The sequence below is a fragment of the Zonotrichia leucophrys genome, chromosome 10 (assembly GCF_028769735.1).
Source record: "Zonotrichia leucophrys gambelii isolate GWCS_2022_RI chromosome 10, RI_Zleu_2.0, whole genome shotgun sequence".
Classification (NCBI taxonomy): domain Eukaryota; kingdom Metazoa; phylum Chordata; class Aves; order Passeriformes; family Passerellidae; genus Zonotrichia; species Zonotrichia leucophrys.
Window position 1 is genome coordinate 19,143,716 of NC_088180.1, and position 21,910 is coordinate 19,165,625.

At 43.5% G+C, this 21,910-nt stretch overlaps 1 protein-coding gene across 1 annotated transcript in view; it reads left to right on the forward strand.

Annotated features, from left to right (window-relative positions):
• MAP2K5 (mitogen-activated protein kinase kinase 5) overlaps nt 1–21,910 on the forward strand; it is a 138,197-nt gene that overhangs the window by 76,318 nt on the left and 39,969 nt on the right. Inside the window, exons 16-17 of the mRNA XM_064722149.1 lie at nt 1,831–1,902; nt 15,325–15,354. Of these exons, the coding sequence (XP_064578219.1) occupies nt 1,831–1,902; nt 15,325–15,354 (102 nt within the window). The remainder of the gene's footprint in view (nt 1–1,830; nt 1,903–15,324; nt 15,355–21,910) is intronic.

Genomic DNA, 21,910 nt, shown 5'->3' on the forward strand with positions numbered 1-21,910 from the left:
TACTCAACGAATTAAAAAACAATAAAATAAGATTTTGGGGTCTCTCACAAGTGGGATTTGGTGAAATTGTGGGGATTTTGGGGGGTTTTGGATGGTTGTTTTTAGCAGGAATATGGGCAGCAGCGTGGTTTTTATTTAACATTCACGCTGCGATAAAAGCTCCTGACCTGGGAGTAGCAGCGCAGGGTAAACATCCAAACCCACACTGGAGTGGCACTAATTTGGGAGTTTGTTTTCTAACAAAGGTCTCTGGGTTATTAAAGAGTGAAAATCCTTTGTAGGTGGCTGGCCCAGACAGGTGCATTAACAGCACAGTGGGGAGAGGAGTCCCAGGGAGCCTTTTATTGTTGCATTTCATGCTGTACTTGACCTTGGAAATGCTTAAATTGTAGCTTTCAAGTAAAAACCAGCAGATATTTTTTACAGCACTCCATTTCATGAAGCATTAAACCTGCTATTAATAGTTTGGAGCAGGGGCTTTTTTTTCTTTTTTTTTTTTTTTTTCCCTTTTTTTTTTTTTTTCTCCCCTACAGGTCAAAAAGCCCAAAATTAAGAAGTATATAAAATAAAGTTGCCACCGTGTGGTGATTCTTTTGGCTTCAGCAGCCTGGCTTTTTAACTGTGGTTATTCCCCAACCCTCTGGGCTCCACACTGGGAATTTTTTCCTTGCTGTGGTGCTTGGAATTGGGGAAGAAAGGGGAAAATTGGATTCTCTCAACTTGACCTTGTGCTTTGCTCACGTGCACGAGCCCTTGCATTAAACAGCCCCAACACAAATCCAAGGCCAGCCTTGCAAGGACCCAGATTTTCCTGAAGAATTCCTGGATTTTCCTGGATTTGCTTTGAAGCATCGTGGTGGTTTTTGGTGCCTCCAGGTCCCACGGGGGCAGCTCCAGTCTCTGCTCTGTGCTGGGTGACAGAGCCTGGGGAAGGGCAGGAGCTGGGCCAGGGCAGCTTTAATGGGATTTTAGGATAAATTTCCTCCCCCAGTGTCCGGTTTTCGGCTGTTTGGAGGGCCTGGAAAGGCCCGGGGTGGCCTTGGGGCAGCCGCGTATCAAAGGACGAGAAGAGGCTTCAGTTCTTCTTTCGGTCTTTATGTTTATTAATTGTTTATCTAAAAGATTTTCTCTCGGCCCGACAGAGCTCTGCTCAGCAGCCAGCCATGAGCACACTGTGCCGCCCTCCGGACAGTCACCTATCTTTATACCCAAAGTTACGTGTACAATATTTATCATTTTTCCCCAATACCTTTCACCCTTATTGCCCGGTGCACTTTCAGTAATGACCAATCCCAAAGTGCCACCATCACCACAGAAGATGGAGGAGAAGAAGAAGAAGAAGAAGGACAGGACACGCCCCAATTCCTCCATCTTACTTCTCTAAACCCCCCTGTACAGAAATCCTAAACCCTGTGTCTCACCCTCTAATTAACCAATCCCTTCACCATTCACCCCGGTGAAACCCTCCTGTCCTCATACAGGTGTCGTCTCCTGTGTAGGATCAAAGTCCAGCCCCAGACACTTCTGGAACATTCCAGGACTCCCGAGCCCCCCAAGGGTGCTCTCGGTGACACCTCAGTCCTGAGGGGCTGAGATCCCACACCCCAGAGGGTGCTGGGGCACAGCCCAGACTCCCTAAGGAATGGGAGTGTTTGGACAACATTCCCAGGGTGGGATTTTGGGATGCCTGTGCAGGGCCAGGAGCTGGGATTTGATCCCTCCCAAGTCAGAGCATTCCAGGATTTTGTGATTTTTCCCATGCCGTGGTTTTTCCCTTGGAGCAGGGATGCCTGCCAGGCTCAGGAGGTGTTGCTGTGCTTTTCTCCACAGCCCGAGAGGATTTCGGGGGAGCAGTACGGGATCCACTCGGACGTCTGGAGCCTGGGGATCTCCTTCATGGAGGTACGCGGGGAGCTCTCACAGCAAAAACGGCATCACAATATTCCAATTGAGCCTCGCTTTGTTCTTTGAGTTCCCTGGATATTCATGTGCTTTCACCTGTTGCTAATTTGGGCTGTATTTAGAATGGGTTTGTTCATTTGAGGTCTTAAATGAAACTCCTGGTTGGGGTAGGAAGTGGGGCCTGGTGTGTGGAGGCTTTCCTCTTTTTCCTCCTTCTTTTTCCTCTTTCTTTTTCCTCCTTCTTTTTCCTCTTTCTTTTCCTTAATTATTGCTCTTTATTTTCCTTAATTTTTCCTTTTTATTTTCCTTAATTTTTCCTCTTTTTTTCCTCTTTTTTTCCCTTTTTTCCTCTTTTTTCCTCTTTTTTCCTCTTTTTTCCTCTTTTTTTCTCTTCTTTTTCTCCTCTTTTTTCCTCTCTTTTCCTCATTTTTCCTCTTTTTTCCTCTTTTTTCCTTTTTTCTTCTTTTTTCCTCTTTTTTCCTTTTTTTCTTCTTTTTTCCTCTTTTTTCCTCTTTTTTCCCTCTTTTTTCCTCTTTTTTTTTTCCTCTTTTTTTTCCTCTTTTTCCCTCTCTTTTCCCTCTCTTTTCCCTCTTTTTTTTTTCCTCTTTTTTTTTCCTCTTTTTTTTCCTCTTTTTTTTCCTCTTTTTTTTTCCTCTTTTTTTTTCCTCTTTTCCTCTTTTTTTTCCTTTTTTTTCTGGTTTTCTTTTTCTTTCCCCTCTCTTTCCCCTCTTCTTCCTCATTTCCAGATGAAGCTGTATATACCTTTAAGTGAACTGTAGCCAATATCTTTAGCACAAAGTGAAGTTGAGCACTCTCAGTGCTGGCCCTTCTGCATCTTGGCACATCTCCCATTTTGCACCCCAAAACTGAGCTGATTTTACATTTTCACACAGTGAATTCCTTGCCAAAACCCTTTTAACCAAAACATAGGTGGTGGGTGCTGGATCAGTGGTGGCAGACGTGGTAAATCAGTGTCACCAGAGCCAGCCTGGGTGACACAACTGGATGTGTCCCAGGGCAGGGATGGAGAGAGGGCCCTTCATTTGCTTCAGTGCACATTGGAATGGTTTGTGGTGCTGGAGAGCCCTCCCTCAGGATTTTGGGAGAGATGCAGACCAAATTCATACATTCTGTAAATAACTCTGGCCAAAAAAGGGCTGAGGTTGTGCTCCAGGAAGGCTTTGTGGTGGCGTGGGTGATAAAAAGAGTGATGTAAACACAGGACTTTACAAACAAAGCATTTCCCAGTTCCTTTGCTGATTTAAAAGCTGTGCCCCAGCAGCTCAGTGATCACCACGAGATATTTGGGGTTTATTTTAGTGTTGTTAGTGGCCAACTTGGCTGCACACGTGCAGGCTGGATTTTATGGGTAAAACTCCTTTCATTTGGCTGGATTTTATGGGTAAAACTCCTTTCATTTGCATTCCCTCTTCTGGTTTTGCACCTTCCCAGCTTTCCTCTCCTTCCCAGAGGTTTGTCCTGAGCCAGATGTGCAGGATGCAGCGTGCTCTGGGTGTGCTTTGGTAATTGGTTTGTCAGCTGCTCCTCAGAGACCTCTCCCACCAGCAGCAGCTTGATTGAAGCGCTCTGAGTGATGTTAAATGATGAAAACAAGGACAGTGCCTTAGAAAAACGCCTCCAGAAAGGTGAGGAAGGTGCTCCGAGAGGCGCACGAGGTCACTGTCATTAAAGTAACACCCTATTGACGTGGGGATTGCGAGTGGGGACGCTCTGGTTGCTGGTAAAATGGGGATTTTGCTGGTGTTTGCTGCGAGATTTAACATCACCTGCACTCAGCGGAGCTGTGCTCCAGCCACACACCTGGCTGCTGGCAGCACGGTGATTTTAGAGAAATATCAGGTGGGATTGAAGCAGCAAGGGCTGTGCTGGCAGGTGAGGATGTAAATTGTCAGTAAATCTTCTCATTTTCCTTAATGCTCTCCTGAGCCCTTAAAAGCCCTGGAATTTCTGTGTGTGATGAGGAGTGGGAGTGTTATTTGGGAGGTTGAGGAAACTGCTCCAAAAAAGTTGGGAGGAGAGAGGGGAAATCTGGGATGGGAGTCCTGCCTGAGCTTTGAGAGATGGGGAGTGTTTGTGTTCCCTCTGAAGCAAGAGGGGTCTGAGGGTGCTCAGTCATCCCCTCAGAAATAAAAAAATAAATTAAAAATTAAATTAAAATATAATGAGACTAGATATGCAGCGATATCATCATCATTATTATAGATTATTACTATAATCGTTATTATTATCATTATTATCTTATTTTTGTTACTTTATTTTTTTTGAGTTTGCCTTTCTTCCTTCAGGATTTTCCTGAAGGGAATGAGATTTAATCCCTAACCCAGAGAAACTGTTCAGAAGTGTTCCACCACAAATAGTTTGTGTGTTTCCATGAGGTTTCCCCGTGTTTTATTTAAGTGCTCTTGGCTTGACAAAGCAAGTTCAATTTAAACCCGTGCCACTGCTGTCACTACACTGACCACTGTGTCAGCATTTTCATTTCTAAAAGCTGTTTTTCAGGGTTTATAACTCAGCCATAAAACACATCCAGGCTGGGCTGGGGCTGCCTGAGCCCTGGAACCCATTCCCTCTCTCCAAGAGCCGTGTCCTGCACGGGAGGAGAAATGAAATTGCCCAATATTTCTTGTTACTCTCCAATATGACTCCGGTCCTAGCTGTAATCCACAAGTGAACTTTAAAACATCCAAGGGAGGATGAAATCCATCTGCCTGGGGTTTAATAGCAGCAGCAAGGCTGCCTTGGGAGGCTCTGGAAGGTTCCCTGCCCTTGGGAAATGAACTTTGAGGTCCTTTCCCAAGCCACCTCATCCTGGGATTCTGTGGTATTTAATTTTATCTCCAGATAGAGTTGGTGTTACATTTAAATTCAGGAAGTGAAAGCAATTTGCTAATGCCCAAAACCAGGTAAATTTTGGAGGCAGAAGCTCCTGGGCTTGACTTTTTGCTCCTCCTTCTGTATCACTTTCTGTCTCTGCTTTCCACTGCCCTCTGTGTTCCAGGTCTCCTTTGAAAATTAGAGAGAAAATTCTCTGTTGTCTCCCACAGAGAAAAGGAATTTGTGCATCGGTTTTAATATATATTAGTTCTTAATATTAGTTCTTTAATATTAGGTCTTCATATTAGTTCTTTAATATTAGTTCTTTAATATTAGTTCTTAATATTAGTTCTTTAATGTTAGTTCTTAAAACTCCCAGACTGAGGGTTGTAAGTGTTTGGTGACCAGGATTCTCAGTAGCTGTGTATTTGCAGGAGCTTTCAAGGGTTCTTAGCAATCTCTTAAGAAGCCATCAGGCGTTTTCAGTGGTTGTGTGCATTCCCAGACGTAGGAAAATCAGGAATTACCCAACAAATGTGCCTTCCTTGGTACTTGAGGCAGAGCTGAGCCCAGACCCTTCATCCCACTCGGGCTGGGGGCACACACGGAGCTGCACAAGAGCTCACTCAGCGCCCAGGGAGGAGGAGGAGGGCGCTGCCAGAGGATGCTCCAGGGAAAGCAGCTGTGCTCGGAGCTGGTTCTCTAAAGGCTCTTCAGTCTCGAGGATGTTTGGCTGCATAAAATTGGAGTCAAGACTCTGTCAAGGAGGGGAGGTTTCAGATCTCCTCCTGAGGCGTGGGATCGGTTACATCTCAGCAACCCGGCGGTGAGAGTGGCGCCGGGTCAGTGCTGTGAGCCCACCTGAGGGGGCTCTGCAGGGTTTTGGGGCTCTGAGGGGGCTCTGCAGGGTTTTGGGGCTCTGGGGGTGCTCTCTGCTCAAGGCACCCCTCCCCTGGGCCAGGGCAGCGCCTGTGGTGCTCAGGGACAGGGGCTGGTGCTGCCATAGCTGCACTTGCTGCTCTTCCATGTCGGTTTTTGGCTGTTTGAAGGGCCTGGAAAGGCCCGGGGTGGCCTTGGGGCAGCCGCGTATCAAAGGACGAGAAGAGGCTTCAGTTCTTCTTTCGGTTTTTATGTTTATTAATTGTTTATCTAAAAGATTTTCTTTCGGCCCGACAGAGCTCTGCTCAGCAGCCAGCCATGAGCACACTGTCCTGCCCTCCGGGCGGTCACCTATCTTTATACCCATGGTTACGTGTACAATATTTATCATTTTTCCCCAATACCATTTATTCTTATTGCCCGGTGCACTTTCAGTAATGACCAATCCCAAAGTGCCACCATCACCACAGAAGATGGAGGAGAAGAAGAAGAAGAAGAAGGACAGGACACGCCCCAATTCCTCCATCTTACTTCTCTAAACCCCCCTGTACAGAAATCCTAAACCCTGTGTCTCACTCTCTAATTAACTGATCCCTTCACCATTCACCCCGGTGAAACCCTCCTGTCCTCATACAGGTGTCGTCTCCTGTGTAGGATCAAAGTGCAGCCACCAGACACTTCTGGAACATTCCAGGACTCCCGAGCCCCCCAAGGGTGCTCTCGGTGACACCTCAGTCCTGAGGGGCTGAGATCCCACACTTCCAGGTCTTCTCCAGCATAAGGGATTCTGTGGTTTGAGGTGGTGAAGGAAGAATCTGACCCCCAAATCTTGGTGGTACAGCCTAATTTTTGTAGTGGTCCGTGAGAAACAGCCTCGAGGTGGGGAAAGGTAACGCCTTCCCTTCAGGACTAAGGAAAACAAGGATGTAAAAAAGCGTTTTGTTGTTGATGTTATGGCAGGGCTGCTGCCAGGTGTTAGGGACCCTGGTGCTGGGATGTTGGTGACTTGGTGGCAGCTCCTCGTGCTCAGCCAGGCACAAGGATCTTCCCCACTCAGCAGCCTGAATCCTCCTTATTGAGGAATATTTATGGAGTCTCAGCCATTGCACGTGGAATGATGCACTTCACAAACTCCTTCTCAGGCAGGAAAGCTGCCCTGTGTTTTGGTTATTGCACTGCCTGGAGCTGTTTGGGGTGATTTCTCCAAGCAGAGCCCGCTCCTGCTGTTCCTCTCCCACCTCCATCACCCACCGGGGTGGGGACAGACAAAAAGAGTGATGTAAACACAGGACTTTACAAACAAAGCATTTCCCAGTTCCTTTGCTGATTTAAAAGCTGTGCCCCAGCAGCTCAGTGATCACCACGAGATATTTGGAGTTTATTTTAGTGTTGTTAGTGGCTGCTCATCAATCCCACGTGCAGGCTGGATTTTATGGGTAAAACTCCTTTCATTTGCATTCCCTCCTCTGGTTTTGCACCTTCCCAGCTTTCCTCTCCCTCCCTCCCTCCCAGAGGTTTCTCCTGAGCCAGATGTGCAGGATCTTCTCTTTTTCCTCTCTTTCTTTTTCCTCTCTTTTTCCTCTCTTTCTTTTTCCTCTCCTTTTCCTCTCTTTTTCCTCTCTTTTTCCTCTCTTTTTCCTCTCTTTTTCCTCCCTCTTTCCTCCCTCTTTCCTCTCTTCTTCCTCTCTTTGTTTTTCCTCTTTGTTTTTCCTCTTTGTTTTAACTTTTTCTTTTCCCTCTCTTTTTCCCTCTCTTTTTCCCTCTCTTCTTCTTGCTCTTTTTCCTCTCTCTCTTTTTCCTCTCTTTTTGCTCTCTTCTTCCTCTCTTCTTCTTCCTCTCTTCTTCTTCCTCTCTTCTTCCTCTCTTTTTCCTCTTTTTCCTCTTTTTCCCTCTCTTTTTCCCTCTCTTTTTCCCTCTCTTTTTCCCTCTCTTTTTCCTCTCTTTTTCCTCTCTTTTTCCTCTCTTTTTCCCTCTCTTTTTCCCTCTCTTTTTCCCTCTCTTTTTCCCTCTCTTTTTCCCTCTCTTTTTCCCTCTCTTTTTCCTCTCTCTTCTTGCTCTTTTTCCTCTCTCTCTTTTTCCTCTCTTTTTCCTCTTCCTTTTCCTCTCTTTTTGCTCTCTTCTTCCTCTCTTCTTCTTCCTCTCTTCTTCTTCCTCTCTTCTTCTTCCTCTCTTCTTTTCCTCTCTTCTTTTCCTCTCTTTTTCCTCTCTCTTTTCCTCTCTTTTTCCTCTCTTTTTCCTCTCTTTTTCCTCTCTTTTTCTCTCTTTTTCCTCTCTTTTCCTCTCTTTTCCTCTCTTTTTCCTCTCTTTTTCCTCTCTTTTCCCTCTCTTTTCCTCTTTCTTTTCCTCTCTTTTTCCTCTCTTTTTCCTCTCTTTTTCCTCTCTTTTTCCTCTCTTTTTCCTCTCTTTTTCCTCTCTTTTCCCTCTCTTTTTCCTCTCTTTTTCCTCTCTTTTTCCTCTCTTTTTCCTCTCTTCTTCTTCCTCTCTTCTTCTTCCTCTCTTCTTCTTCCTCTCTTCTTCTTCCTCTCTTCTTTTTCCTCTCTTCTTTTTCCTCTCTTTTTCCTCTCTTTTTCCTCTTTTTCCTCTCTTCTTTGCTCTCTCTTCGCTTCTTCTTCTTGCTCTTTTCTCTCTCTCTTTTCCTCTCTTTTTCCTCTCTTTTCCCTCTCTTCTTCCCCTCCTCTTCCCCTCCTCTTCCTCTCCCCTTCCCTGCCTGTCCAGGCTGCCGCTGGTGGGGTGGGAGTGTAGGGAGCAGTGCCCGAGGGTTGGGCCATGAATTAATGATTGCAGTGTGCTGGGGAGGCCCTCGCTCGGGCTGCAGCCGGGGAAGTTGCCTGGCAGAGCGCTATCAATCACGCAGTGACCAGAACTTGCAGTAATTAGTGTATTTTATGGGCCTGTGCTTCAGTGACTCGGAAGCACATATGCTCCACTCCCAGCTAAACTTAGCCAGAGTAATATTCCAGGATGATTTATCCGCCTGCTGCTCTGGGATGTAACCCTATATTAGGTGAAGATTGTGAACTAAGCTGCAATAAAGTGGAAGTTTAGGTACAGTTTGCGCGGGTTGAGACCTCGATGGATCATTGTTGCTCAGCAATTGCTCCTAGGCCGCTGTGGGCAGGGAAATAAATAATCCAGTTCTCCACCCAGGCTGAGGGGTGAGGGCACAATTAAGGCACGGCATCGGCTCTGGGTGTTTGGGATGGTGGGTTTTATCTGTAAGGTTATTTAATGTATAGAACAGAATAGGTTATGTGAATTTTTATGTGTGAGGCCCTGGCACAGAAGCTGTGGCTGCCCCTGGATCCCTGGAGTGTCCCAGGCTGGCTTGGAGCACCTGGGATGGTGGAAGGTGTCCCTGCCATGGTAGGATGGATTAGAGCATCTTTAGAATCCCACCCACCAAACCATTCCAGGATTCCATCACTCCATGTATCGCTTCCTATTCTTACTCTGTCGTTGTTTCTACTTTTGAAGAGTCAAAAATGAGGTTTTTTCCCATGATTTAATGGCCTGTCCTGGCAGGTGAGCCCTCACTCCAGCAGAGCTGGGGGAGAGCAGAAGCTGAGCTGCATTTCCACCAGCACAGCCACACTGAACCCATTCCTCCCTTTTTGTACCGAATTTAAACCCAGCAAACAGCCAGGCAGGAGGCCCCTCTGCTGGAGCAAGGAATCAAATTAACCCTCCTGGAGCACTTGTGGGGATTTTGCTGGTGGCAATTTCCCTGGAAAGCCCTGGCCCACCTTTGTCCCTTCGGAAAGGCGCTGCCATTCCCGGTGTCACCTTTGAAGATGCAGCAGTAAAAGGCTGCTAATATCCAGGATTTGTGGCCAGGCAGAAATGTGCAATTTAACCCTGATTGTCTGCACAGCCTTGAGCTGGCAGTGCATTTGCTGTAGTTCATATTTAAAAGAAATCAAAGTGAAACTAATTATCTTTAATTAAGGCGAATTAAGCTTTGATTTTTAATATTTTTTTTTTTTTTACTCCGAGATGGAGCTGGAACTCATCTGCTCAAGCCAAGGAATGTCCCAAAGGTTATTAGGGCATTTTTCTGGTGCTGGTAATAACCTTCCCCCCTCACAGCCCTGGCCACCAACAACAAATCTGTCACTTCATCCGTCTCCCCTGCCCCTCCGCAGGGGTCGCAGATTCCACAAGTTATCAGCTAATGGCCTTATACATTAAAAATTGAAGCTTTCCTCACTCCCAGGCCTTGCAAGGCTTTGTTCTTAAGCCCCAGACACTTTGGAGTGCAGCTGCAAACTATAGGCAGAAGATTAAATTAATTTGTAACTCTTTTTTTTTTTTTCTTTTTTTTTTCTTTTTTTTTTTTTTGTCGGGGCCCTGCATTACTAAATCCTGCACATTTAATTGAAACCCTACTTCAAGATGCTTTGTGTTTCTGTTCCTCTTTGTTGTCAGTTTAACCTCAGAAGCACTTTAACTCTGCTAAATTGCTGTTATATCCTTTTGGATTTTTTTTTTTTTTCTTTTAAAAAACCCTCTGCAATAAGAGGACAGCAGAATTGATATGAGGAGGAGAAGAAAAATCTTGGAGGAGTTTTTTGAGGTATTTAATATTTATTAGGGTCCGTACCCTGCAGAGTTTCAGGTGATTTGAAGCCCATCTATCTAGGAATGCATAAATTGGTCTTGGAGTGGAATTTCACCTGGGGAATTTTGTGTTATCCAGTAGTTAAGTCTGCTTTTGAAAGTTTGAGTGCAGCAGAGTGGCGGCTGCTTTTCCAGAAAATGAGGGTTTAACTGCAGTGCACAATCTAAATGCAAAATCCTGGGATGGAAATTTAATTGTGTAAAATGTGCACGAGGTAATTAAGAACAAATTTTAGAACATTTCAGACTATAAAGTCCTCCTTCAGCTCCATCACTGGCGATATTGCCAGCGCTTATTTTCAATTTGCAGTTATGCTGAGAAACATGGAATGTGCCTAAATTAAGAATAAAAGCATCCCCTGCTCTCCAGTGTAACTGTAAATTAAAAAACAACTTGCACAACATCGACAATAATCTAAGTGGGAAACTTTATTGCCTGAGTGTCCTAAAAATATGTTTTGAACTTCCTTCCCTGAGCCGCTTTGCAGGCAGGATCCAGACAGAGCTGCTGCTGTAATTTTATTCCCAATGTGCAGCAGGCAAGGAAGAAGCGAGCTGGAGGAAGTGATGTGTAAGGGGGGATTTCTGATTTCCCTCTTCAGTTCTGCAATGACAAATTGCATTATTTCAACAAGTGATTTGAATTTTGGGTTCATTATCTGCACCTTAAGAGTGTTTGAGAGCAGGTTTTAGTTGCTTTCCAGCCCCCAGAGGTTCTTCCTGAATCAACACTTAACCCCTTGAAATTTTGATTTTTAAAAATCAAAACTTTTTGATAGTTTGGTATAAGTCAGTGCACACATGCCCACTGCACCTCTGTTATTCCATAATCTGGGATTATTTCTCAGTTTATCAAGTTCTGGTTTGAAATCTGCTGGTGCATCCCACCCATCCATCCCTGGCCGAGCTCTTTCTCAGGCCAGAACCTCCCTGAGCTGCTTTAATTGCTCTCCTGAGCTGCCTCTGTGTTTGAAAAAGTAATTGTTCTAAAAAACACCCACCCACACCCCAAAAATCTCCTCCATGGAGCTGCTCTGGGGTGAAATGGGGCGAGAAAGGGTTTTCCTGGCATAATTGTGGGTGATTGATCCCCCTCTCATTTCTTTCCTTACCATTCTGCCACTGGGGGTCACTTTTGAAAATGAAAGTTTTTCACAGTTATTGTGTAGGAAAAGTGCTCAAGATCATCAAATCCAACCATTGGGAAGGGATCCATGGGGAAATGGGAAGCAGCTCCCTGGATTTCTGGCATTCCCTCCTCAATGTCCAGACATAAAACCCTGATCAATTCCCAAACCCACCTAATTTAAGTTGAAATGTTGTATTTTTGTTAAAATACCTTAAAAGAGTTGCAGGTTCTGGAGTTTCATCCTTTAAATGCAGAGAAGTTTTGGACAGTGTGTTAATTTGGTAAATTTTGGTTTTTCCAGCCTGCACTGGGTTTGTTCCTCGTGTTCCTGTGACTTCCTTGAGACAAATGATAATTTGAAAATCCCTTTAGTGAATCTCTCATCTGTTTGTTGTTTGGTTTGTTGTTTTGGTTTTTTTTAATCTTACTTTAACTGTGACACTTTTTATAAATCTAAATCTACACCCAGAGGTCACTGGTTGGCTGAACTTAAACCGTTTTACTTAGTAAATTTAATTAAGAAAATACAGTGCAACTCATAAGCAAATGAGTTTTTCCTAGTTTTAAACCAAACCACCCTCTCGAGTGCTGATTGCCTCGCTCGACCCCTGGTGATACAGAAACAGGCAAAATTAAAAAGGACATTAAAGCTTCATTAAATCTGAAACACATTTAGTACAGTGACATATCTGCAGGCTATTTCGGGGAAGATTACAGACTCTTTGCTAAGTTTCTTAATTTATAATACCTTGACAATGTTGCGGGGAGGAATTGTGAGCAGATGGATGCAGTGGTGGTGCAGGGGATGCAGAGGTGGCACAGGAGCTGGCCCTGTGTGTTCCAGCTCTCAGCTTCACTGAGAAATGTTTATTTTTTAACACCCCCCCAAAGAACTTGTTGCTGGTGCTTTTTGGGGCCCTTCAGTGCTCATTTATTCACCCTGTGTTTGTGTCTGGTTCTTTTCCCCAGTTTTTCTGCTGCCCTGGAGTCACTGCTGAGCCTGGGGTGGTCAGTGGGAATGGAAATGCTTTGTTTGGAGTCGTCTTCGAGGCAGGGATTGTTTTTCTTAAATAACATCTGCAGAAAGATGCTCTGTGCACAGAGCCATCATTATCTGCGGGTTCTGTCTGGAGTGTTTCACTGTTCTTGAGTGAAAAATCAGAACTTGCTCTGCTTCTGTTGGGCATTGATGGGTTTATTTCTGTCCCAACAGCACAGCTGCTCAGGATCTCAGATTTCTGCTTGGGGCAGGAGTGTGGAGCTCCCAAAAGAGGAGAAGGTGGTAAAGGATGGGTTTTGGTAGCCCCACAACAGAAAATGAAGGGTCTTTGTTGAACTCTGTAGCAGCATTTTTCAGGGCCTACCATGAGGGTGACCCAAGTGGCTTTGCTGAGATGGGAATGCTCAGGGAATTCCAAAATGCTTTGGGATGAAAGGGACCTTCAGGATCATCTGGGCAGGGACACCTCCCACTGTCCCAGGCTGCTCCCAGCCCCAGTGTCCAGCCTGGCCTTGGGCACTGGGCCTGGGCACTGGGCCTGGCCCAGGGATCCAGGGGCACTGGGCCTGGGCACTGGGCCTGGCCCAGGGATCCAGGGGCAGCCCCAGCTGCTCTGGGCCCCTGTGCCAGGGCCTGCCCGCCCTCACAGGGAGCAATTCCTTCCCAATATCCATCTAAATCTCTGCTTTCCCACTCTGGAGCCATTCCCTGTGTCCTGTCCCTCCATGCCTTGTCCCCAGTCTCTCTCCAGCTCTCCTTTAGGGTCTCTGGGCTCTCCCTGGATCCTTCTCCTCTCCTGGTGAACATTCCCAGCTCTCCCAGCCTGGCTCCAGCCCTGCAGCAGCTCTGAGGCCTCCCCTGGACAAGAGTTTTGAATTCTCAATATTGTGAAAGCTTCATTTAGCAGTAGCACCCAATAAATTGTTTCATCTGTCTCACCCAGAGGCTCTGGGCCCCACTCTGGGTTTGTGATGTCTCCCCCAAGGATCTGACAGGAATTTGCTGTTTTTGCTGAGGCTCCCAGGCCAAAGGCTGAGCTCTCCTGGGGCTGGAGAGTGGGAGAACCTGCCTAGTACAAGGAATTTCTCTTGGAATGTTTATTAGTTATGGCCAGTAGAATATTTTTAGACAATATCCATGAAAATGTTGATTTTGGGACTGCACTGCAATGTCTGAATTAATTTATAAAGCAGCAGGGGCAGCAAATGGGGTTGATATCCTGGAAAGGTGGATGTGGAGGAAGGATGAGGTTTCTCTGTGGGCTCTCCCCACATCCCACTCAGGTTTGTCACCCACAGGGACACCAAGCTCAGCTCTGTAACCCAGATTTTACCCTGAGCCAGTTAAGGGAGGACTTTGGGAGTTGAGAGCTGCCTGCTCATCACAGATAATTATCAGCGAAGGGCAGCGCCTTGGCCTCCCTGCTGAGGCTGAACTGGTTTCATTTCCACTCCTGGGGAGCCTGGGCATCCTTGTGAGGGAGACACAAGGCTGGAGAAACCCAGAAATCCTGGGGAAATGAGGGGTGAGGGTTGTGAGGGACCCATTCTAAATACAGCTCCTTTTGCCTGCAGAGTCCCTTTATTGCCATTTCAATTTCTGCCACTGAAGGAAACGTTTTCTCTCCTGAAGGAAATGTGCCTGAATTTGGGTATCAAAGGGTGGCACTGAGGGAAATCCCCAGAAAAAATGAGGGGTGATCGTTATGAAGGGCCCATTCTAAATACAGCTCTTTGTGTCTGCAGAATCCCTTTATTGCCATTTCAATTTCCATCATTGTGAGAGTTGAGAACTTTTCTCTTCCTGAAGGAAATGTGCCTTAATTTATCATCAAAGGGTGGCACTGAGGGAAATACAAGGGCTGGAGAAACCCAGAAATCCTGAGGGGTGCTGGTTGTGAGGGGCCCATTCTAAATACAACTCTTTGTGCCTGTAGAATCCCTATTTTGCCATTTCCATTTCTACCATTGTGAAAGTTGAGAATTTTTCTCTCTAGAAGGAAACATGCCCGAATTTGGGCATCAAAGGGTGGCACTGAGGGAAATCCCCAGAAAAATGAGGGGTGATGGTTGTGAGGGGCCCATTCTAAATACAGCTCTTTGTGTCTGCAGAATCCCTTTTTTGCCATTTCAATTTATATCATTGAGAGTTGATAACTTTTCTCTCCTGAAGGAAATGTGCCCAAATTTGGCTATCAAAGGGTGGCACTGAGGGAAGTAAAAGGGCTGGAGAAACCCAGAAATCCTGGGGAAATGAGGGGTGAGGGTTGTGAGGGCCCCTTTCTAAATACAGCTCCTTTTGTCTGCAGAGTCCCTTTTTTGCCTTTTCAATTTCAGAGTGAGAGTTGATAACTTTTCTCTTAAGAAGGAAATGTGCCTTAATTTGTCATCAAAGGGTGGCACTGAGGGAAGTAAAAGGGCTGGAGAAACCCAGAAATCCTGAGGGGTGCTGCTTGTGAGGGGCCCATTCTAAATACAACTCTTTGTGCCTGTAGAATCCCTATTTTTCCATTTCTACCATTGTGAAAGTTGAGAATTTTTCACTCTAGAAGGAAACATGCCCGAATTTGGGCATCAAAGGGTGGCACTGAGGGAAATCCCCAGAAAAATGAGGGGTGATGGTTGTGAGGGGCCCATTCTAAATACAACTCTTTGTGCCTGTGGAATCCCTATTTTGCCATTTCCATTTCTACCATTGTGAAAGTTGAGAATTTTTCTCTCTAGAAGGAAACATGCCCGAATTTTGTCATCAAAGGGTGGCACTGAGGGAAATCCCCAGAAAAATGAGGGGTGATGGTTGTGAGGGGCCCATTCTAAATACAGCTCTTTGTGTCTGCAGAATCCCTTTTTTTGCCATTTCCCCAATTCCTACCATCGTGAGAGTTGAGTACTTTTCTCACTTGAAGGAAATGTGCCCTCCATGCAAATCTCTATAACTAGACAAATATTATTTCCTTTCCCAGCTTGCTCTTGGGAGGTTTCCATATCCTCAGGTAAGATTGTTCATTACTGCTGTTTGCCACTGTGACATTCATTCCTATGTATGAAGGTGCAGAGAGCAATTGTGAACATTTGAGCCACATACAAATAAATCTGTCCTGTTAAATTGAAAAGTGGGAGCTGGAAGGAGTCATTTAGAAGTCTCTATTGATTTTTTTTTTTCTTCTTTTGCCCCCCTCTTTTTCTCTTCTCCAAACTCTGTTTCCTTTCCCTGGAGACAATGAAAATTATGATGATGTTAATCTTGTTGATTTTGTCGGGAGATAAAAAAATAATCCAGTCTTTACAACATTTTTTTTTTTAAGCAGGAAGGTGTATCTGCTCCTTTCCTTATAATTTAATTTTTAATTCCAATTTTGAATAATGGTATGATGGTCTAAAATCTCCTCAAAAATAGAATGTGAATGGAATACTTAAGGGAGCTTCAGATTCTTCCTTTGAAGAGAACCTGATATTAGTATTTGATGTAAATACTGGTATTTTCTGAAGCTGCTGGTACAACTCTTTCCATCTCTGTGGCAGTGGTTGGGTGGATGCTGAGCTCTGCATCACCACGGAATATTTCACTTTTTACACTAAAAAACCCCATCAAGCTCTGAACAAAACAAATCCAGAACTGGCTTTGGCGATTACTTGAAATTCTCATCTCGAGATGGATGTTAGAATTCACAGGAACAAACTGTTCAGCAGTTCCTCCAATTATTCTTTCCGGGGAGAGGGGGGAAAAAAGTGAAGTGTCCAGGGACAAAAATGAATTATTTGAATGTGGTTTTTTAATGTTTTCATATGTTTTATGAAGACTGTTCTCTGCATCTTGGTCTCTACAGCTCGCAGTGCCTGGAGGCATGTCTGATTTAAAGGTGGTGTTGGTCTGTGCTCTTTAAGCATCTATTAACTTGCTATTATTATGCAAATAACTGTTGTAATACACATACTAATTTATGCATGGTTAGATTATGCAGATGCCTCACAAACATGGTTATTGAATAATAGGCTGGGACTCATTCCCTCTCCCATTTTTAGAAGCTGTTTTAAGCAAATTCTCCTGACACTTTTACAGACTTGGGAAGGTTTTGCCTGGGTGGAAATATTCTGATTTTTCACTTTTTTTTTTTTGTTTCCTCTGCAAAATGTTCACTGGCACCGTTAAGAGAATAGACTTGGAATATTTTATCTGGATTTTAAATGGGTTTTTGGAGGGGAGGATTGGAAAAGAAACTTGTGTTGAAGAGCCCTCCATGCGTGGGGAGCTCTCTGAGGGTCTCCATGGTGGTGTTTTGGTGTTTTATAACCCAAAATCCAAAGGGGTGAGGGGATAATTCAAAATAAACCTGATGGAAGTGTCAGAGCGCGGGGAAGGAGGTTGGAACGGGCACATTCCATGTGGTTCCAGGCAAAAATGTCTCCCTGAACTGGGAGCAAACCATGATTGCCAAGTTTAAAGATGCTTTTTGCTGTTCTAATTAAAAAGCAGATCGGGTTTGTGAAAGAATATTTGGCAAGGCAGCAGTCCATGAAATTGTATATATTTTTTAATGCAAAACAGTCGAGGAGGTGAAACTTTTAAAATGTGGCTATTAAGCTTTTCAAGCAACTGCTTTTCAGAAGGGATTTTATGTGAATTTATGTATTTTAGGCATGTGCTGGGCAGGAGAACCCTTGGAAACCTTCTTTGGTTAGGGGGATAATTAATAGGGGGGTTTTAATCTCATTATTTTCCTAGTAAGGGCCTGATTCTGCTCGTTCCTTGAGTAATTCCTCCTCACTTCAGTGGGGTTATTCAGGGAATGGAGTTAATCAGTGCCTGGTTCCAGATTTGTCCCTAAAAACCTCCAAGTTGCTTCCCTGTGGGAATGGAGAGTGTGGCCACGTGGGTGAGAACACCTGAAATTTCCTGCAAATGGATGTTTGTCTCCAGCTGCAGCTGCAAAAAATGTCTTTTTTTTTTTTTCTTTTTTTCTTTATTTTGACGACACAGACAAATGGTGTGTGTAAATTCAGTTTAAATGAAGAAGATTTATAGGGGGAAATCACTGCAGTGTGGAAATTCAGGACATCCTGCAATCTGCCAGTAAAACTAAAGGGTGATTATTTCATTTTCTGGCCTTCAGTAGAATATTTTCGTGGCAGGACTTCCCACATCTTTATTTTATAAGTGTTTATTTTGCTGATTTATTAGTAATTATTTAATCTTTACAAGTCTTATCTTGAAAGCACTTTGAGCAACTGCTGCGTCAGTAAAGTTCCTTACAGGTGTGTTTAGAGTTAATATATAATTATTAACTCTAATTATATTATTATATTTTTTTTGTCTCTATGTACAGAATATAATCTTCATAATCTCAATATTGTCTCAATATACAGAATATAATCTTCATAATCTCAATATTGTCTCAATATATAGATATAATCTTCATAATCTCAATATTGTCTCAATGTACAGAATATAATCTTCATAATCAGCCTCTAACAGCAAAAGGGAGCAATCTGAGCGGGGAAATAACAAATAATGATGCTCAGAAGTGACTTTTCTGCTCTAAAAACTTTGCACAGGGAACTCTAGAGGCTTAAAATGGAGTAAATATCTGAATTTTTGGTGCGTTTCATTGTTTTGGTGTTGGTTTTCCTGTCGTGGTCATGAAATGTGCTTTTGTAAAATGTAAAAGTCCCTTTGGAAATGGGAGGGAATGATGCTTATAGGATTTTCTTTGGGTACAAAATGAAGTTTTTAAGGGCAAATTCATTCTGGATTTATTTGCACCACTCTATTAATTAATAAGAATGGTGCATGTGCTCACAAATACTCTTGAATCAAGTTATTTGCTACATAAACATTAAAAATAAAGAAAGGAAACCTCTTTTCCAAGGGTGCTGGTCCATTACCCATCCAGCTTTTTAGGGACGGCACCCAAGGAAAATAAGTTTTAAATTTTCCTTTAAAAGTTTCACCTTAATTTACATTATTTTGAAACTGGAAGGAAAAGCAGATACCCCAAAAAGCCACAGCCCCTTGAATATTTAATTAAATTTGATGTTGGAACACCAGAGATCTGAACAAAAATTCCACCAATAAAACCAGGGTGGGGGCAATGACTTGTTCAACGATAATGCAGTTTAGGAGAAATGAAAGGAATTGCCCACTAAATATCCTCGGCTTGTGGTGAAACTTTGCAGAAAGCAGGGTGGGAAAAGGAGGGTTCATCCAATGGGGAATATTCCAAAGGAATATTGGAAATCCTCAGCCTGCCGAGGATTCAGCTGCTGCAGGACCACCACCACTGATTTAACAGACTTTTACATTTAGAAAAATACAATCCCGGCCTTCTCTTAATAAATTAGATTAAAACGACCTGGATTTTTTTTATTTTTTAAAGGAAGGAAAGCACCAAAAACATTCCCATCCCTCATTCCACCCCCTCCCATCCCGTGCTCCCCCTTCCCACCCTGCTGCTCCCCCCCAAATCTGAGCAAATACTGCCCCTGGTATTGTAAAGCTTTGAATGTTTTCACACCCCATTAATTTATTACTTCTCTTGCCTCATCTTTAAAATTTTTTTCCCCTCTTTTTTTATTTTTTTTTTCCTCCGTTCCTTTTTTTCTTTTTTTCCCTTTTTTTTTTTTTTTTGTTAAATTCCGACTCCCCGCTGCTACAGCGATTTTCATCTTGTTGTTAATTTTCCCTGCTCCATATGGAGCTCCAGACATTTCACCTGGAGGCTGTACTAGATTTTGCTGTAGCGATCGCACTTCCGGAGGCCAAAACTGTCATTTAAGGTTCCCGGTGCATCTGTCTACGCCAGGCTTTTTTTTTTTTTTTTTTTTTTCTTTTCTTTTTTTTTTTCTTTTTTTTTTTTTTTTCCTGGCACCGGGAGAGTGTGAATAACAAATTGGATGCACCTGAGATTCGGATGATTAGTGTGTTTTGTGGAGCTGGGGCGACTTGTAAGCAGATCGCTGTAGGGATGGGGAGGGCTAAAGAGGCACCCCGGGTGAATCCCCCTTTTCCACGCCAGGGGAAAAAAATAATAATAATAATAAAATAAAAAAAATAATAATAATAAAAATAAAAAAAAAATCGGGAGCATCCCGGCACCAAATATTTCATCCTGCCTTGTCATTGATTAGAAAAGAGCCTTTAATTTCATTTCACCCCATGTTGTGATTAATTTGCATTCTTTGTCAGAAGTTAATGGAGTTTTTTATGGTTTGCTCTGAAATCCTTGAAGACGTCGGAGTTGATCTGATGTTTATACAACCGCCAGCGGAATTTTTGCTGTTTGATTGATGGAGAGCTTGATGTTATTCCAAACGGCTTTTTAAGCTGTTTTTAAGAATTATTTGAATAAAATGCGAGCAAGATATTGTTATAACGGCGGAGATTATCTGTTAAAAATCTGTTTCAAATAAAGAACATGATAAGTAGGAAAAAGGAGATCAAAAAGACAGGAGGAGTGATGGACGCGGGAGATGATATTTGTTAAAATAGATCAGCCAGGGATTCAAATAACTTATCTCAAAATGCAGTGGGAGCAAGAGACCTTAATTTAAGGCTCTTTTTTTATATACAGAGTTTATTTTTGCAGCGGGAGAAATAACAGGAATAAATTAGGGAAGAATTTAGTCTTAGTTGATTTTTTTTTTTTTTTTCCCCTCTCAGCTTTTTCCCCCTTCCTTTTCCCAGCGCTGTGAGCACAAACTGGGAGAGACAAGGCTGTCAGAGGTGGTAGCCCAACAAAATGATGACATATCCCTGCTCTCAAGGAGGAGGCACCCTTAAATCCCACAGCAAAGGAGGCAGAGGTGGATAATGGGGAATTTTACAGCCCAGGAAAGCGCTCGCTGCGGACCTGCCGTGGCTTTGCTTTCCTGAGAAAACCTAACAGGGAGGCAAAAAAAAATAAAAATCCACAAAGCAGTGGAAGCAAACAGCTTTGTGCTGCTCCTGGTAGGGAAAGGTTTGTGCTTTCCCCAGATCCCGGGGTTGGAAAAGCCTGGCAGGGACAATGCGGAGCGTTGGGATGCTCAGCTGGGTCCTGCTGCTCCAGGGCCCTGGGACACGGCTCCTTCCTCCTGCAGGACACCGTGCCCTTTTTAAATTATCCTCATCCTTATTAGCACTGTTATTCCTTTATTTCTGGCCCCGGAGCTGAGGGGTTCCGCAGGATTTCGTGTTTCCCCCTTTGGTTTCAGCCCTGCCCTCGCCGCGCTCTCTGCTGTGAGATTTAATTCCAGCTCCGAAGCTCCCGTGCAGCTTTGCCGTGGAAAGCGTGGATTTATTTGCTGTATCTTAGTTTGCTAAATAATTGCCTGCCTTGAAATGAAGTTGCTGCTTTCTGATCCCTGCGTTAGCACGGTCCAAGGTTCTTTTTGTTCTCTGCAATCCATACTATTGACCAAATTCGGCCTGGCTTCATTTAAATGGAAGCAGCTTGTCAGGGGAAAAAATATTTAGTTAAAGTTGGGATGCGAAATAACCATTTTAGTGTTGTTTTTTCCATTGGCAGAGGCATCCTTTAAGCATTCATTTCTTTGGGGAGGATAAATTGAGGGTTGTTTACAGCATGTTTCCTGGTAAGAAAGAAATGTTTTGTCTTCCAGATCTATCATTACATCGAACCATTTAAAAGACATTAAACACTGTTCAAATGCTAATGCCAAAATAGTGAATGAAATTGTTGGGTAATATCTTAAATATGATAGATTTCTGTAAATCTTTTTGCTTTTGTAATATATTCCAGAAATCACTGACAATATTTGAAGTCGTCTGCTATTGTTTTAAACTCCTCCTAATTTCTTAGCATAGGTTTCACATTGATCATTCCTGATAATTTACTTCAGATACTTTTTACTTTATTTTTTTTTTCTCCATAGCCAGAAATTAGTTTGAACTTGAATTTGATTTGCCTGTTAGAAACTTGCTGTGAAATTTGAATTTAGTTTATTTTTCCAGAGGTGCTTTCATGTTTGGAAAATTGAGACATTTTAGAAAAATTTTAAAAGGATCTGTTAGGAATCTGAAATATAAGGAGAAAAAATTTATTTATTTATCTTAATCTTCCTGATATTTTAAAATGTAAATTTAATGTTTAAATAATATAGTCAAGTGCAGAAATGGAGGTAACCAGTAAAATTTTATAATAAGTTTTAATGTAATGATTTTATAGGAAGTTTTATTATGATCTTAGTATGTTTGAACAGTGGATTATGGGCTTGAGATATTGAAATGCTGATGTGTATTTTTAAATTCTAATCCTACGAATTCCAGGCAGTCTGAGGGAGCAGATTTGTTCCAGGATTTCTTCTGTCTTGTGTGGAACAAGGTGGGCCTTAAGGTCCCTTCCCACCCAGACCATTCCAGCTTTCCAAGAAATGCTGAAATTCCTGCAGAGGTTTTTTTGCAGACCTGGAAGGGTCTCCTGCATGAGCTGGTGGAATGGGAGATGTCCTGGAGGGCTTGGAAGGGAACTCCTGTCCCAAATCCCATTCCTGCCGTGATGCCCATGAAGGGATTGCCTGGATGGGACCTTGAGCCTGGGATTGGAGCTTCCC